This window comes from Pipistrellus kuhlii, unplaced genomic scaffold (genome assembly GCF_014108245.1).
Source record: "Pipistrellus kuhlii isolate mPipKuh1 unplaced genomic scaffold, mPipKuh1.p scaffold_m20_p_155, whole genome shotgun sequence".
In the NCBI taxonomy this organism is placed as follows: Eukaryota; Metazoa; Chordata; class Mammalia; order Chiroptera; family Vespertilionidae; genus Pipistrellus; species Pipistrellus kuhlii.
This window is the reverse complement of record NW_023425466.1, coordinates 78,130-92,627: the sequence shown is the minus strand read 5'-3', so window position 1 is coordinate 92,627 and position 14,498 is coordinate 78,130. Positions and strand designations below refer to the sequence as shown.

The 14,498-nt window shown below is 60.4% G+C and overlaps 1 protein-coding gene across 1 annotated transcript in view; it reads right to left on the bottom strand.

Annotated features, from left to right (window-relative positions):
* Positions 1-816: 816 nt before the first annotated feature.
* DTX1 (deltex E3 ubiquitin ligase 1) overlaps positions 817-14,498 on the bottom strand; it is a 36,894-nt gene continuing 23,212 nt past the window's right edge. Inside the window, exons 4-10 of the mRNA XM_036439459.2 lie at positions 5,256-5,317; positions 4,511-4,672; positions 4,148-4,209; positions 3,407-3,565; positions 3,157-3,318; positions 2,962-3,051; positions 817-2,077 (exon numbers count right to left, since the gene is read on the bottom strand). Of these exons, the coding sequence (XP_036295352.1) occupies positions 1,853-2,077; positions 2,962-3,051; positions 3,157-3,318; positions 3,407-3,565; positions 4,148-4,209; positions 4,511-4,672; positions 5,256-5,317 (922 nt within the window). The 3' untranslated portion in view covers positions 817-1,852. The remainder of the gene's footprint in view (positions 2,078-2,961; positions 3,052-3,156; positions 3,319-3,406; positions 3,566-4,147; positions 4,210-4,510; positions 4,673-5,255; positions 5,318-14,498) is intronic.

Here is a 14,498-nt window from a genome sequence, read left to right as displayed (position 1 = left end):
ACCCCCGACGTGTCTGCTAGAAATACAGCTCCCTGGGCTGCACCGGGAGCTACTGCATCACAATCTGAAGGAGCGTGGCAGGATTCTTAACAAGTTCCTCAGGTGACCTGGATGATCATGGGGTCTGAGGCTGGGCGATTTTACCTATTAAGAGTTTGTCTCAGAATGAATCCCAGAGGATAAAATGTTGGGAAACACCCAACAGGCAGACCTGGTAGGGCCTCGAAGGACTCTGGTTTTGTGTGATTGCTGTGTAGGGTGGGACAGAAACGGAACCTACCTGAATTGGGAGGTGGAGCAGGATGCGGCGCTATCCCACGTGTGGCCAGCAGGGGTCGCTCGGAGCCGCAGCACCCACAGCACCCTCCTGGGCAATTCCTGGCTGTTGCAAATGCTGATCAGAGAAGCTTGTTGCAGAAACTGGGATGTGTCCCCGGCTCTTCTCTCGGTAGAGAGAACCTGGCCCTCCTCCTCCAGGGCAGAGACTGGGGTTCGGAGGTACCCAGGAACTGGCCATGGCGTCTCCCAGCTTTCTCCCGTATTTCCCCAGAGGCTGTGAGCTCCCAGCCGAACCCCTCATTCCTAGTCATTGTGCCAGGGAGCACCGTGTGCCTAAGAACAAACCTCAACCTCTGTCCTCTGGGTAGGTCTGCCTCTGCCCCAGGACAAGAGAATCATGGGAACCCTGCCTCGCCAGCTGCCCCAGGCCCAGAGGGGCAATGGTCCTAGGGTCGTCATTTGTTGCAAGGCCCCCAGGAACAGAGGCCCCCCCCCTCCCGCCCCCCGCCCTCCTTCCTTGGCAGGAAAAGACAGGGCGAGGAGGAGAAAGGCTGTTTATTTCTCCACCCACAGTGGGACTGGTAGTTTTTTTTCAAAAGAGCAATCACTGGCGTCCCTTTCGTTCTTGGCTGGCTTCCACCGCGGTAGCCAATCCACAGAGGCGGAGCTGGTGCGTTGCCTGGGCAACAGGCCTCTGGTTGGTGGAAACCATCAGCCACCCCACGGCCCACACTCCCGAGCCAGGGGAGCGGACGCTCTGCGCTCCTGCCTGCTTTTTTTTGCAGACCTGCTGGCTGACACCAGGCCGCTGCCTCTCGCTCCTTAAGCCAGGAGCTCCAGCCTTAGGAGCTCCACATTGGAAACGAATCGGTGGGGAGGATGGGGCGCGTGGGCAGAAAGGCAAGCAGTGATTGCCTTTACCTGGGATGGACGGACAAGGGCCTGGGGATGGATGGGTGGGAGGATGAGGAGACACAAGCACAAAGCAAGATACCTCTAGCCCCCCTCTCTCTGGCCCGCCCCTTTGCAGAGCTGCGCCATAACCTGGGGGCAGAGGCGGTGACACAGATGGGGGGTCAGCTGGGCGCCCCAGGTGCCCCTTTGTCCCTCAGGAACCCCAGCAGGTCCCCAAGTGCTTGACCCGAGTCCTCCTGCTGGCAGACAAGCTCGTGCGGAGGTGACAGACACACATGGGGTCCACACGGAGGGTCGCAGGTGTCTCCTGTGTCTTCTCCGGCCTGGGGGCAAGTAGAGGCACGTGGGTGCGCGTGCGTGTGTTCACCGGGACACGTGTCTGTGTGAGGGCTGAGGCTCTGTCTTGGCGGTAGGGCGGTCGCTGTGGTTCCTGGTGCTCTCCCTGCGGTCCTCTCAGGGCTCGGTCGGAGCAGGCTGGTTGGCCTGCCGTCTTCCCATCATCCCCAGTAGCCACCAGCCCGGTTTCCAGGGCGCATCCGGCTTCTTCCACGGGCTCCTCCCCAGCCCTGGGCCTGGGCCACCAGGAGGCACACCTGGCGGAGGGAGGCCCGTGGCCGGCCAGGGGCAAAGCAGGAGGGAAGGTGGGCAGCCCGGGGCCTCAGGCTTTGGCCGTGGCCTCGGACACGCCCTGGGCTGTGAGCTCGGCCAGCACGTTGTCTAGGTAGCTAGCGTCTGGGTAGCCGTGGCCCGTGAGGTTGGATCCGAACTCGGTCTTGTGGTGGATCTCGTTCCACACCACGGTGTCCGACTCGCCCGTGGTGTTGGAGGTGCCGATGGTGAAGATGAGCCTGCGCTCCCAGGCGGTGATGAGCAGCCGCAACACCTGGAGTGGCGGGTGGCGATGGGCGGGGTCACAGGCAGCCCCGCCTCCCCTCCCGGCCACGCGGTGGCTCCCCGAGGCCTACTGATCCCAGCAGGATGCCCTGTGGCCGCTGGGCTTGGCCGGTTCCTTCCCAGGACAGACTCATTCCAAGCTATCTGCCTGTTTCTTCTGGGGTGAAGGAAGGTGATAGGTCCTCCCTTCCTCCAGTTGATGGACAGAGGTAAACCCCACCTGCAACCAGCCGTTCCTGAGCACTGAACCACCAATCAGCACCTGCCAAATACCCTAACCCCACCCCCCCATTCCTAAGTCCCTAGGTCACCAATCAGTGTGCTGAGTGCCCTAAGCCCCACCCCCTCTCCTCCCCTTAAAACTACATGGACCTCCCCCCCTCCCCCGGCCCTGGTTCTCTCCTGCCCCCTCTGGGAGCAGCGGCAGGGGTGCTCTTCTCTTTAATAAAGCCTGTGTCCTGCCATCCCGGTCTCCGGCCCCTCTCTATTTCATCTTTCAGAAGGGTCTCAAAGGGTCTCTGCAGTTTGGCGTGGACCCCACACTATGTGACTCCGTTGGCAACATTTTAAAAAAATCAGAATTTCTGGTTCCTCTTGAAAAATAATAAGTAGAAGCAGACAACACCTAGAGTGAGGTGGTGAAAAGCCTGGACTGCGTGGGTTCACAGACAGGCTCCACCACGTACTAGCTGTGTGACCTTGAGCAAGTTACTTGCCCTCTCTGAGGCTGTTTCTTCACCTGTAACATGGATCCAAGACCTTGGCCTCAGCAGGGCCTGGCAGGGCTAGACGCACAGTAGGCGGTCACGTCCCTGTCCCTGCGGGTGGGGGAGGCAGCCCTGGCCCGCGGCCCCGCCCCCTCAGGACACCCACCTTCCGGCCCTTCTCGTTGTTGGGCAGGTAGCAGTGGCGCGGGAAGCCTCTGGCGGTGAACTTCTTGCCCGGGTTGGGGTGCTCAGGGCCCTGCGGGAAGGAGCAGCCGAGCTCAGGGGCTGGAACCGCAGACAGGAGTAGGGGGGAGGCCCTGGAGGGGTGGGAGGAGGGGCGTCAGGGGCCCCGGGGGCTCACCTGGATGCCAGTGGGGATGTCGTAGACGATGCGGATGGTCTGGGTGTCGGCGAAGCCCGGCAGCGAGTGGGGGATGAGGTGGAACTCCATCTTCCCGGGGGGCTGCGTGCCCGTCTTCTCCCCGTAGATGGCCTTGCAGGTGGGGCACTGCAGGCTGCCGTCCTGCGGCGGGGGAGGCGGGGTGAGGTCCCCGAGGCCCCCGCTCCCCCGGGCCCCCTCGCCAGCCGCCCACGCACCGCCCCCAGCCCACCTTGTTGCCGTTGGAGTACATGGCCACGAGGCACAGCAGGTGATACATGTGGCCGCAGCGGCCCAGGCGGCCCACCAGCTCTGGCCGCACCCCCTTGCGCCTCAGCACGCCCTCGTAGCCGGACGCCGTGACCAGCCGCTCCATGCAGATGGTGCAGTCCTGCGGGCACAGGGCGGGTGAGGGCTGGGCGGGCAGGACTCCCTTCTCGGGTGCCCGTCTGTCACCCAATTCGGACGCCCATCCTCCAAATTCAGATATGTGCCTCCCCCCCAAAGGATTAAGGACTATTAGCAGCATAACTAAAAACCGTGGTGAAAATAAGATACAAACACGGCCAATCACCCAAAGACTGGCACCTGTGACTCTATGACACTCAGCTTTTCTGTTGACCAAAAGAGGTTGCTGAGAAAGTGAAAGGGCAAACACATAAACTGGGAGGAGGGACCATAACAGAACCAGGAGGAATTTCTGGGGGCGCGGGAGAGGGAGAGAAGGGGAGAAGAAGGAAGGGAAGGGAGAGGAAGGGAGGAGAGGGGAGAGAAGAGGAGGAGAAGGGAGGGGAGAAGAGGGGAGGGGAGGGGAAAGAAGGGGAGAAGAAGGGAGGGAAGAGGAGGGAGGGGAGGGAAGGGAGAGAAGGGGAGGAGAAGGGAGGGCAGAGGAGGGCAGAGGAGGGAAGGGGAGAGAGAGGGCCTCTGCAGGCAGGGCTGCCCTCAGCCCAGGTCCGTGGTCGCGGGCCCTCACCTCATCAGGTGGGTTCTTCACCTTCTGCATGTACCTCCGAACCACATCCTCAGGGTTCTTACCTGCAAGGACACAAGGGGGTGGGCTTGAGGGTGCCCGGAGTTTACCCCCAGGCCGAGGCAGCTCCGATGGAGTCAGGGGTTGCAGAGGTGGGGTTGCCAGGGGTGAAAGGTCAGGGGCTGCTGCAGGTGGGATGTAATTGGAGTTCGAGCAGAAGGGGTCGGGGAAACGGGAATTGAGATCAGGACATGGAGGTGAGGTCCTAAGTCCAAGAGCAAATTGGAGCTGGGCGTCGGAGGGATTGTGGTCCAGGGTTAACGGGATTCAGTTCAGGGGTGTGTGTGGGGGGCACGGAGGACGTACTTTTCTTGAGGTGCTTCTTCTTGGTCTTGCGGCACACGCCGGGCACGCCGGGCACCGGCTTGACGTCGCTCTTGCTCACCGGGGGCGGGTGCAGGATGGGTTTGGGTGCCCGGGTCAGGCACACGGGCAGCCCAGCGGCGCAGAGCAGGATCCCGGTCATCCCTGGGGGCGTGGCCGGGGCCGTCAGGGGCGGGGCGTCCTCTAGGCCCCGCCCACACGCACTTCCCACCCTCCTGCTATTGGGTGTAGGCATGTGGCCTCTCTCTCAGACTCCGCCCACCTGCCTGAATCCAGGGCTCTTGGGGTTCTCAGGTGGACGAGTGGGGTGTGCCCTGGGCCTCCTCCACCCCCTGCAACCCCACCCCAGATTGAAGCCAAGAAGAATGCCTTGCCGAAACCGGTTTGGCTCAGTGGATAGAGCGTTGGCCTGCGGACTGGAAGGTCCCAGGTTCGATTCCGGTCAAAGGTATGTACCTTGGTTTTGGGCACATTCCCAGTAGGGGGTGTGCAAGAGGCAGCTGATGGATGATTCTCTCTCATCGATGCTTCATCGATGTTCCCTCTCCCTTCCTCTCTGTGAAAAATCAATAAAATATTTTTTTTAAAAAAAGAATGCCTTCTGCGGCCCCGCCCACACAGAGGGAGGGTGTGAACTCTGGGCCCCGCCCAAGAGCTCCTTAAGGGATGGAGGCATGAAGCCAGCAGGTGGACTCTATTCCTTGCTTCCTAGCGGGCTGGATCTCACCTGCCAGGGCCGGGTGGACCGGGCCGCTCCCATTCAGGTTCTTCACCGGAAGTGCGGGGACCCTGAGGGGAGAAGAGGTTGAGGTCCCCACACCGGAGGATCAAGGGGCCCGGGCACAGTGTGACTGACAGCTCTGTGCCTGTCATCCAGACCGATCCCCAGAGAACTGCATTCCTACTCCCACATCCTTCTGTGGCAAGGTGGGTGTGGCCAGGGCCTCACCCCGTTATGAAGGAATGAACCCCTAGCCGTGGTGCCGAGACTCTCCCCCCTTCTGCAGCCGGCCTCCTCCCTGGTCAGAGCACCCGGGCTCCCGCGGCTCCCTCTCCCAGGCTGCTGCAAGAGGCACTAATCCCCATCAGGGGCTTTGGGAAAGAAGGATCCGGGGATCCAGTAAGTTAGGAAACACTTCAAAGTCTCCCTCCTGGGAAATTCACAACATACAGGAGCACGTTAAAGGCTCTGATAAGTCCTGCCTACGGAAATACAGCTGGCGATGGTACACCCAGGTTTTCCAAAGACACTTGGTAACGGACATTTTTTTGCATCTCTGCGGTATCTACTGCCGTCAGCGCCTGAGTCCCGGGCATCGTCCTCTGTTCACAAGAAGAGACCCTAGGAAAATGCCGTCTGTGTGTCCTCTCTGCACTCCCCCCAGAGGGCCCTGACTTTGGGGGCTGCTCTCATATCTCAGGTCAACCACTGTCCAGCTAAGTGACCCACAGCACATCCTCCTCCTCCTCCTCCTCCTCCTCCTCATAGCCTGTTTCCTATGTAACACGGGGTAACATGGCACCTTCCTTCTGTTTGCTGTGAAAAGTCAATGAAATTCTACATGTTGCTGAAACCGGTTTGGCTCAGTGGATAGAGCATCGGCCTGCGGACTGAAAGGTCCCGGGTTCGATTCCGGTCAAGGGTATGTACCCTGGTTGCGGGCACATCCCCAGTAGGAAGTGTGCAGGAGGCAGCTGATCGATGTTTCTCTCTCATCGATGTTTCTCTAACTATCTCTCTCCCTTCCTCTCTGTAAGAAATCAATAAAAATATATTTAAAAACAAACCAAAAAAAGAAGTGTGTTCTGAAAGCCAGGGGCAGCCCGGGGGCCCGGGGGCTGTGCCAGGAAGGGGTGCAGGAAGGGGAAGGGGTGCAGGCAGGGAGGGGGCAGGGACAGCTGGGGAAGAAGCCGCTGCAGCCCCACAGCCTGCTAGCTAAGGACTGAGCCTGCCTGATGCTGCCTTGTCCCCGGCCCCTGGCGGGCACAGCTGGCACCGGGGAGCGGGCTCCATGCGCACAGCACGCCTGGCTGATGTGGGGGCAGCTCCTGGCCCTGATCTTGCCGAGCCTCTGGCCTGGGAGCATTTTAGGTCTCGGCTTTCTTACAATCTGTGGCGCCCCTAAAAAAACCACAGAGCCCCGGGCTGCCAACGTCAGCCGCGCTCCTGGGGAGAGGGTGGGGAGTGGGGTGTGACGGCGGGGCTGGTTTTTGTTTACCTATCGGGGATCTGGGGGACAGCCCCAAAGCGGCCCCAGCCCCTCCCAACCTGCAGGCTCCCTGCGAGAACCCAGGGGAGCAGGGTTCCCACGACACCGAGCGTGGGAGCCACCTGGGCCCCCCTTTTGATGTGGGGTGTGCGGCTTCCTCCCTGCCAGTGAGAACATCCTCCTGCCCCGGACAGGAGGCCGCGGACGCAGGGCCCCGGAAGCGGGGCCACCCTCACTCTCCGCCCCGCCCTCCTGGGGCCCGGCCTGGCGGAGGGTCACAGGAACCCTTAAATCCCCCTGAAATCTGCTCTGACCAGAAGCCAGGCCCACGCCACCCCCCGACCCCCCATCCAGAGGAGAAATGGGCCCCACAGCTACACTGGTCTTCCTGCTCGTTCCCCGCCCTCAGCAGATCCCGTCTGTCCTCCGCCCTCCATCCCTGGCAGTTCCTTCCTTGCTAGAGCAAATGTGGCTTTCTTATTCTATACGGGATAGCCAGTACTGAGCCCTGGAACTCCACTGCCCCCATGCCCACCCCCTGCCCCTCCACCCCCGCGTCCCAGGTCTCCCTGCTGCTCCTCTAACATGCCCGGCACATCCCCACCCCAGGGCCTTTGCACTTGCGGATCCCGCTCCCAGGATGCTCTTCCAGGTAGCCACATGTCTCGCTTCCTTACTCAACACAGGCTTCTGCCCCAGTGTCTTCTTTTAATTAAAAAGAAAAGGTTCTTGTTGATTTTAGAGAGAGAGGAAGAGAGAAGGAGAGAGAGAGAGAAAGAGAGGAAGAGAAAAGGAGAGAGGGAGAGAGGGAAAGAGGGAGGGAGGGAGGGAGGGAGGGAGGGAGAGAGAGAGAGAAACATCATTCGGCTGCCTCCTGTACTCCCCCTACTTAGACTCTATGGCAGTTTTCTTTTCTTTTTAAAGAAATATATTTTATTGTTTTTTTACAGAGAGGAAGAGAGAGGGACAGAGAATTAGAAGCATCGATGAGAGAGAACCATTGATCAGCTGCCTCTTGCACACCCCCTACTGGGGATGTGCCCGCAACCAAAGTACATGCCCTTGACTGGAATCAAACCCGGGATCTATCAGTCTGCAGACCGACGCTCTATCCACTGAGCCAAACCGGTTTCGGCTACAGCAGCGGTTCTTAATCCACAGGTTGAGAACCATTAGCAGGGTCGCCTAAGCCCATCGGAAAACACAGATATTGACATTACGTTTCATAACAGTAGCAAAATTACAGTTATGAAGTAGCAACGAAAGTAATTTTTATGGTTGAGGGTCACCACAGCATGAGGAGCTGTATTAAAGGGCCGCGGCATTAGGAAGGTTGAGAACCGCCGGTCTAGCACATAGTAGATGCTCAGTAAACACTTATTTCGTGAATGAAGGAAGGCAGCCCGGGCTCTGGGGGGAGGTCCCAAGGGGACTCATTTGCACGTGCTCAGGGAGGCGGTCCGCATGGACTTTTCTGCAGATCTGAAGTGAGCCTGGAGCAGGAGTCCCGGGACCCCCCCCCCCTCCCCCCTGCAGCTGCTGGCCCTGGGAGGTCTCGGCCAACATGCATCCTAAGTGACCATGCTCAGGGAGGGCATCCCGGGGGAACAGCCCACGCGAACATTCTTGAAGAATTTCCCGGAAATGCTCCCCATCCAATCCGAGGCAGGAGTTCCACGCAAGGGTTTGGGGAGACCAGACAGGTCATACCTGCCCTCTGAAGACAGGGTCAGAGGTGACTGTCCTCGGGAGGCCACTTCGGACCCCCGTCACGCGAATTCATAGCCACACCTTACCGGGAACCAATCACTGACTGACTCACTGACAGAGAGATGTGGACAGGAAGTCAGGAAGGCTGGTCAGCAGCCTTAACCACTCACGGTTTAGTTGAGGCATTGTTAGCTGAAGCAGCCCCTACCTCTGTGGTCTTAGGTGAATTTCTGTTATTACCTGCCTAAGGGCTATGAGTGTCTCCCATAGCCTCTATGAAAGGGATAGCAGGGCCAGAGCAGTGGGTAGTCCTCCCCCTAGAGGTGGGCTCCCGCCTGGCCCCCGATATCGCCAAATTAATACATTTTCTAGTCTCTTTGCATTTGTGTGCGGCCTTCTCCAGAACCCGGACCCTCAACCGGAACCCTGAGCCAAGTGGGATGTGAAAGGGGTTCCTACAACGCCCCCTTTTCATTCCCCAGGGACTGTGCTTCTCCTCTCTTGAGGACTCGGGCATTTTCGCTCTTGCTTTCTCGTTGTATGGTTCCTCCCCTCTCTCTTCCCCCAGACTGTGAGCTTCTGGAAGCATCTCTGACCCGGGCCTGTGACAGGACTGAGGATGAAACTCGCTCACAGGGTCCTCGGTACGTACTCAATGGGGAAGCTGAGCCCCATGAGGAAGCGCTCTGCTGGCTCTGCAGTCTCCTCAGGGGGAGGCCCAGTATCTGTAGAAACAGAGGCTCCAACGCCAAACACAACCCCCACCCAACACGAGGTTGGAGAAGGGATGGCACATATACCACAGGTGTAGCCCTACGCCCAGGACAGGCATCACCAATCAATCCCAGCACACCTTCCCATGAGCCAGGAACGCAACTGCAGAATCCCCCTCAGCACCCTGCTCTGGGGAGTCGCTGCCATGCGGGCAGATACGGCTCAGGTGGAATCTGTTAGGCTCAGGTGGAATGTGTTCGTCACTTATTTTTGCAGATGATGGGAGTGAGGCCCAGAGAGGGGAAGCGACCTCACTAAGGGTCACCCAGCTGGCTCTGGGTCCCTGGAGCTGTGGGTCAGTGAGCAGGGTGCTCCCACCAGGCTGATCTGTGGGGCCATCTGGAGAGGTGCCAGTCTTCTGAGACCTCTGTGCCCTGCAGGGGGGCTGAAGCCTCTCCCCTGGGCCCTGGGGCCGGCTCAGCCCTGTGCGGGCTGCACAGTGGGTCCCTCTGTCTGCTCGGCCACCCTGCTCCGGCCCAGCATCAGGGCAGTGCAGTGCCCGGGACAGCGGGAAGCCACACGGACACTCCCTGCGGGCAGCTGAGGTCCCCCTCCACCTGCATCTGGCCTCCCTGCCCCTGGACGTCCTGGCAGCGGTGTCACCGTCCCCCGATGATGGTTTCCAGGCCCCCCGATGAGTGTCAGGAGCCCTCAGAGCTCCCAGGGGCCCCTCGGGAGGCCTAGGGCAGCCCAGACCTCAGGCATTTGGTTCCAAGAGGGTGAGGAGGGGGCGGAAGCCGTGGGGTTTCCAGGCTCCCTGGGCCTGCTCCTGTCCCCTGCCCCCTTCTAGTGCCCAGTCCACCTGCACCCAACCCTGCCCTCCACAGTCCTGGGTCCCACCGGGCCCCGCCCACCCTCACCCACCCCCACTGGGTCCTGCCCACCCCCACCGGGTCCGCCCGCCCACCCCTCTGCAGAAGCCAGAAGCCTGAGGACATCCCGGCCAGCGCTGGGAAGACTGGGTGCCCCACGGGCCCAGCAAAACGTGCCAGCCGCCTGGCTGCTGCCTGGAGGCCTTGCTCGCTTCCCCTTTCCTCGCTCAGGCACCTGTCTGCTTGGACAGGCCCAGAGCTTCCCTGGGCCTCAGTTTCCCTCTCACCCCTGCACACCCGTCTGCTCCTAGGGGTGAAAGGGGCAAAAGTCCCCTGGGGAGGCATCTTGAGGGGCAGTTGCCACTTGGGGGTCAGATTTACCCCGAGGCCTGGGGATCAGGGCCACTCTACCCCCCACCTTCTCGGTCTCCCTGCCTGCCCAGTGCAGCGCTCTGTGGGAGGAGCACAGCCAGGAGGGAAGGGAAGGGAGGGGAGGGGAGGGGAGGAGAAGAGAGGGGAGGAGAGGGCCGGGCTGGTTCCCACGGCCTCAGCGCCCTGTGCAGACAGGAGCCTGTGGTTTGGCCTCCCAGGGAGCGAGGCAGGAAGTGCTTCAGGTCTGCGGGGTGGGGTGGGGTGGGTGTTTGGTTTGACCTCGTGATGAAGCTGAGGCAGTGGGGAAATGGCAGCTGCGGAGTCACAGCCCCTACACCCCCCCCCCTCGCTCCCCCCCCCACAAGGACAGGAAGGGGGAGGGCGGGGTGGCGGGAGGCCAGGTGGGGACACATTCCTCATGGTGCGCTTTTCAGTTCTTTTTATTTTTTTTAAAAGCATTTCGATGCGACGCCTATTAAAGAACTGCAGGCACAGAATGCAGACTCTTTTAAGTGAGAACGTAAAATCACTGCTGGGAGTAAAAAAAAAAGGAGGAGGAACAAAACACACTCAAGCATCACCACCACATCAAAGCCCACCTGCCCCCCGCTCCCCGCCTCCCGCTCGGCCCCACCTGCAGGCTGTTCTCAATCTCCAGTGACCCCGTTACAGCGAAGTCACACCCGTCTCTCCTCCCCGGCTCACAGCTCTGCAGGCTCCCGGCTCTCACACACACACACACACACACACACACACACACGTCAAAGCCCAAGTCCCCGACACAGCCCTCAGGGCCCCGGAGAACTGGCCCCATTTCACGTCTGACCTCCTCTCCCCCTGCTCACCCTCTGCAGCCTCATCGGCCACACGGGCCTCCCCCAACATGCCAGCTGCCGCTGCCTCAGGGCCTTTGCACAAGCTGCTCCCTCTGCCTGGAGCTCCTCCTAAGCCTCCGTCAATCTTTGCTCAAATGCTACCTTCTCAGGGGAGCCTTTTCTGGTCTCTTTGCCTAAAATGACATCCCTCTGCCGAAACCGGTTTGGCTCAATGAATAGAGCATAAGCCTGTGCACTGAAAGGTCCCGGGTTCGATTCTGGTCAAGGGCATGTACTTGGTTGCGGGCACATCCCCAGTGGGGGGTGTGCAGGAGACAGCTGATCGATGATTCTCTCTCATCGATGTTTCTAATTTTCTATCCCTCTCCCTTCCTCTCTGTAAAAAAATCAATAAAATATATTTAAAAAATAAAATAAAATAAAATGACATCTCTCTCACTGCTCCCTACATCCTTTACAATTTTTCTCTTTTTCACTCTGTAGCAGTTAGGGCTCTGCCATATTCCAGAATTTATTTTCGTTGTTTGCGTCTTGAATGTGAGCTCGGGGGGGAGGGTGGGGGTGGCCTGCTTCGTTCACGGATGCATCTCCAGGATCCCGCCGAGCACCTGCCAGACAGCAGTTGCTGAGGCGTGTGGATGAATTAACCAGGGAACAGACAGCAAATGGGGGAAAAGGTGGCGGGTACAGGGTCAGCGCCCTTAGCTCAGAAGGAGTGCGGGCAGATAGGCCTCAAAGCAGCAAACAGCCCAAGAGAAGGGCGAGTGGGAGAAGCAAACGATGGAAAAAGCTCCTGCTTTTTCCATGGGAGCCCAGGAAACAGGAGGAACCAGAGGTGCTGGACACCGGGCACCGGGTACTGGGCACCGAGGAGGCTGGTGCTGGGCACTCCTCAGGGGGGGGAGCGAGACGTACCCTCTCCCGCTGCCCCCGAGGGGATGTCAGTGGTGCAGACTTCAAAAGGCAGCCACTTTGCCCTGACCGGTGTGGTTCAGTGGATAGAGCATCTGCCTGTGGACTGAAAGGTCCCAGGTTCGATTCCTGTCCAGGCCATGTACCTTGGTTGCGGGCACATCTCCAGTGGGTGTGCAGGAGGCAGCTGATCGATGTTTCTCCCTCATCGATGTTTCTAACTCTCTATCCCTCTCCCTTCTTTAAAAATAAAATAAAATAAAATAAATAAATAAAAAAGATGGCCACTTCGACATGTGGCCTCAAGCCGGACAAGGACGGGTTGCCCGCCCCACCCCACAGGTGCAAAAGCTGAGGGCCAGAGAGGCATGGGCTCCACTGGGCTCAGGGAGAGGAGATGTGGAAGCTGGGCCCACACGCAGCCTCTGCTCCGGGGCCGACACCCCCTGGAATCAGGGCTGTGGCGGGGGCTGGGGGTGGCTTGGGGACCACGGCTCGAAATGTGGAGAGGGGAAGGCAGGAGGGCGGGACACCCCAATACCCTGAGGGGGGATTCTGAATCAGAGTCCTCGTTGTGTGAGCCTCCGTTTCCTGGCATGCCACACGGGGGTCACAGGACCTGCCTCCCACAAGGCGGGAACCGAGAGAGGCGATCGCATGATCGCGTGTCCCAGCCGCACGCACGAGGCTGGGCCGACATGTGAGCGCTCAGCACAGAAAAACAGGCCTGCAGCTGCCCCCTCTCCCTCCCCCCTCCCTCGCTCCACCGCGTGGGGTGGAAACTCTGAGTCTGCCCACAGCTGTGTTCCAGAGTGCTGGACGCTGCCCTCTCGGGGGACAGGGCGGATCTTCCCCACCCCTGCTGTCCCCCAGGCCCGGCCGCCAGCTGGCTCCCCGCCCCCGCCCCCGCCCAGGGGCGAGTGGAAAAACCCGGGCCCTGGAGGCACTCCCCCCTCTGGCTGTGCAGCCTGGGCCAAGGCAGTGGCCGTCTCTGGGCCTCCAGGCTGCGGCCCACCCAGGGCTGAGGGGAGGGTGGGATGAGGACGGGCTCAGAGCGCTCCGAAGAGCCCACTCCGTTCCACGCTGGCCACGCCGCGTTTCCAGCCGTTCGGCAGAGGGGGGCCCGGAGGCCAGGGAGGGAAAGCTGGGTGCGCAGGGTCGCCCAGCGGGGACAGGAAGGGGTGAAACTGGACTCTGGGTGTGTGTGAGTCCCGCGCGGGAGAGAGGGAGGGTGAGAGCAGGGAGCAGGGAAAGGGAGAAGGAGCTGAGAAGGAAACGGCGGCAGGAGGGAAGGAGCAGCAGACACAGACAGGCAGACAGAGCCAGGGAGACGGGAGGGGAAGAGACCAGACTCCGCTGGGAGAGTCACCGAGGCTGTCCCTGGTGCATGGCGGTCCCGGCCTCTCTCACTAACCTCCGATCCCAGGCCCTAGACCACATGTGTCAAACACAAGGCCCGCGGGCCAAATCCGTCCCGCCAGGCCTTGCAATGTGGCCCGCACCGCGCTGTCATCACTGCACTCCGCTGCGTTTCCATCACAATGACAGTTTATGACTGTTCAGTAAACCATTCGGCCCGCGATTTAGGCTGGATTTTAGATTTTGGCCCCTTCTCTGATTGAGTTCGACACCCCTACCCTAGACACTGTGGGGCGGGGCCCTTGCAGAAGTGAGATGGGGTCCCTCGGGTGGGCCCTGTGTCCTTATAGAAGGACATTTGGACACCAGGGCCCAGAGGTGAGGCCGTGGGCGGGGCTGTGAGGACTGGGGGTGGGGGTAGGGTGTTGGGGACCAGGGTGGGGGTGGGAGGCCTGGCTGCCTGGCTCCTCAGAGACCCCATCCCTATCCCCTCATTTGGCCGAACCTGGGCCTCTGATGCCTTGGCAACAGGACGCTGCAGGTGGGGGGGACCAGGTTCTGCCCCACCCCCCCGCCTTCCTCTCCCTCCCCTCACGGTAGCAGGCTTCACGGGTCCTGCCCACCCCCCACTCTGAGCCAGGAGTATTTTTAACTGGCGTTCCTTGGAGATGAGGGTTGGGGGATCTGCACGCGGCTTGTCTGGCTGGGGAGGGTAGTCCGGAGGGGCGTCGGGGACACTGGGCAGCTCTGCCAGGCCAGGGCGGGGTGAGGGAGTCCTGTCTGGTGTTCAGGTCACAAACAGCTCCCAGAAGGAGGAGGAGGAGGAGGACGGATGGACGGAAGGATACAGCAGGGTAGGGGCATGTGGATGAGGAGAACGGAGTTCTGGTAAGTTCTAGGGGACATGCGTTATGATCAGCGCCCTCAGGAGCCATCCTTCTCTCCTCACAGCCCCGTGAGCTCCAGCACACTCTGCGGCTCCCAC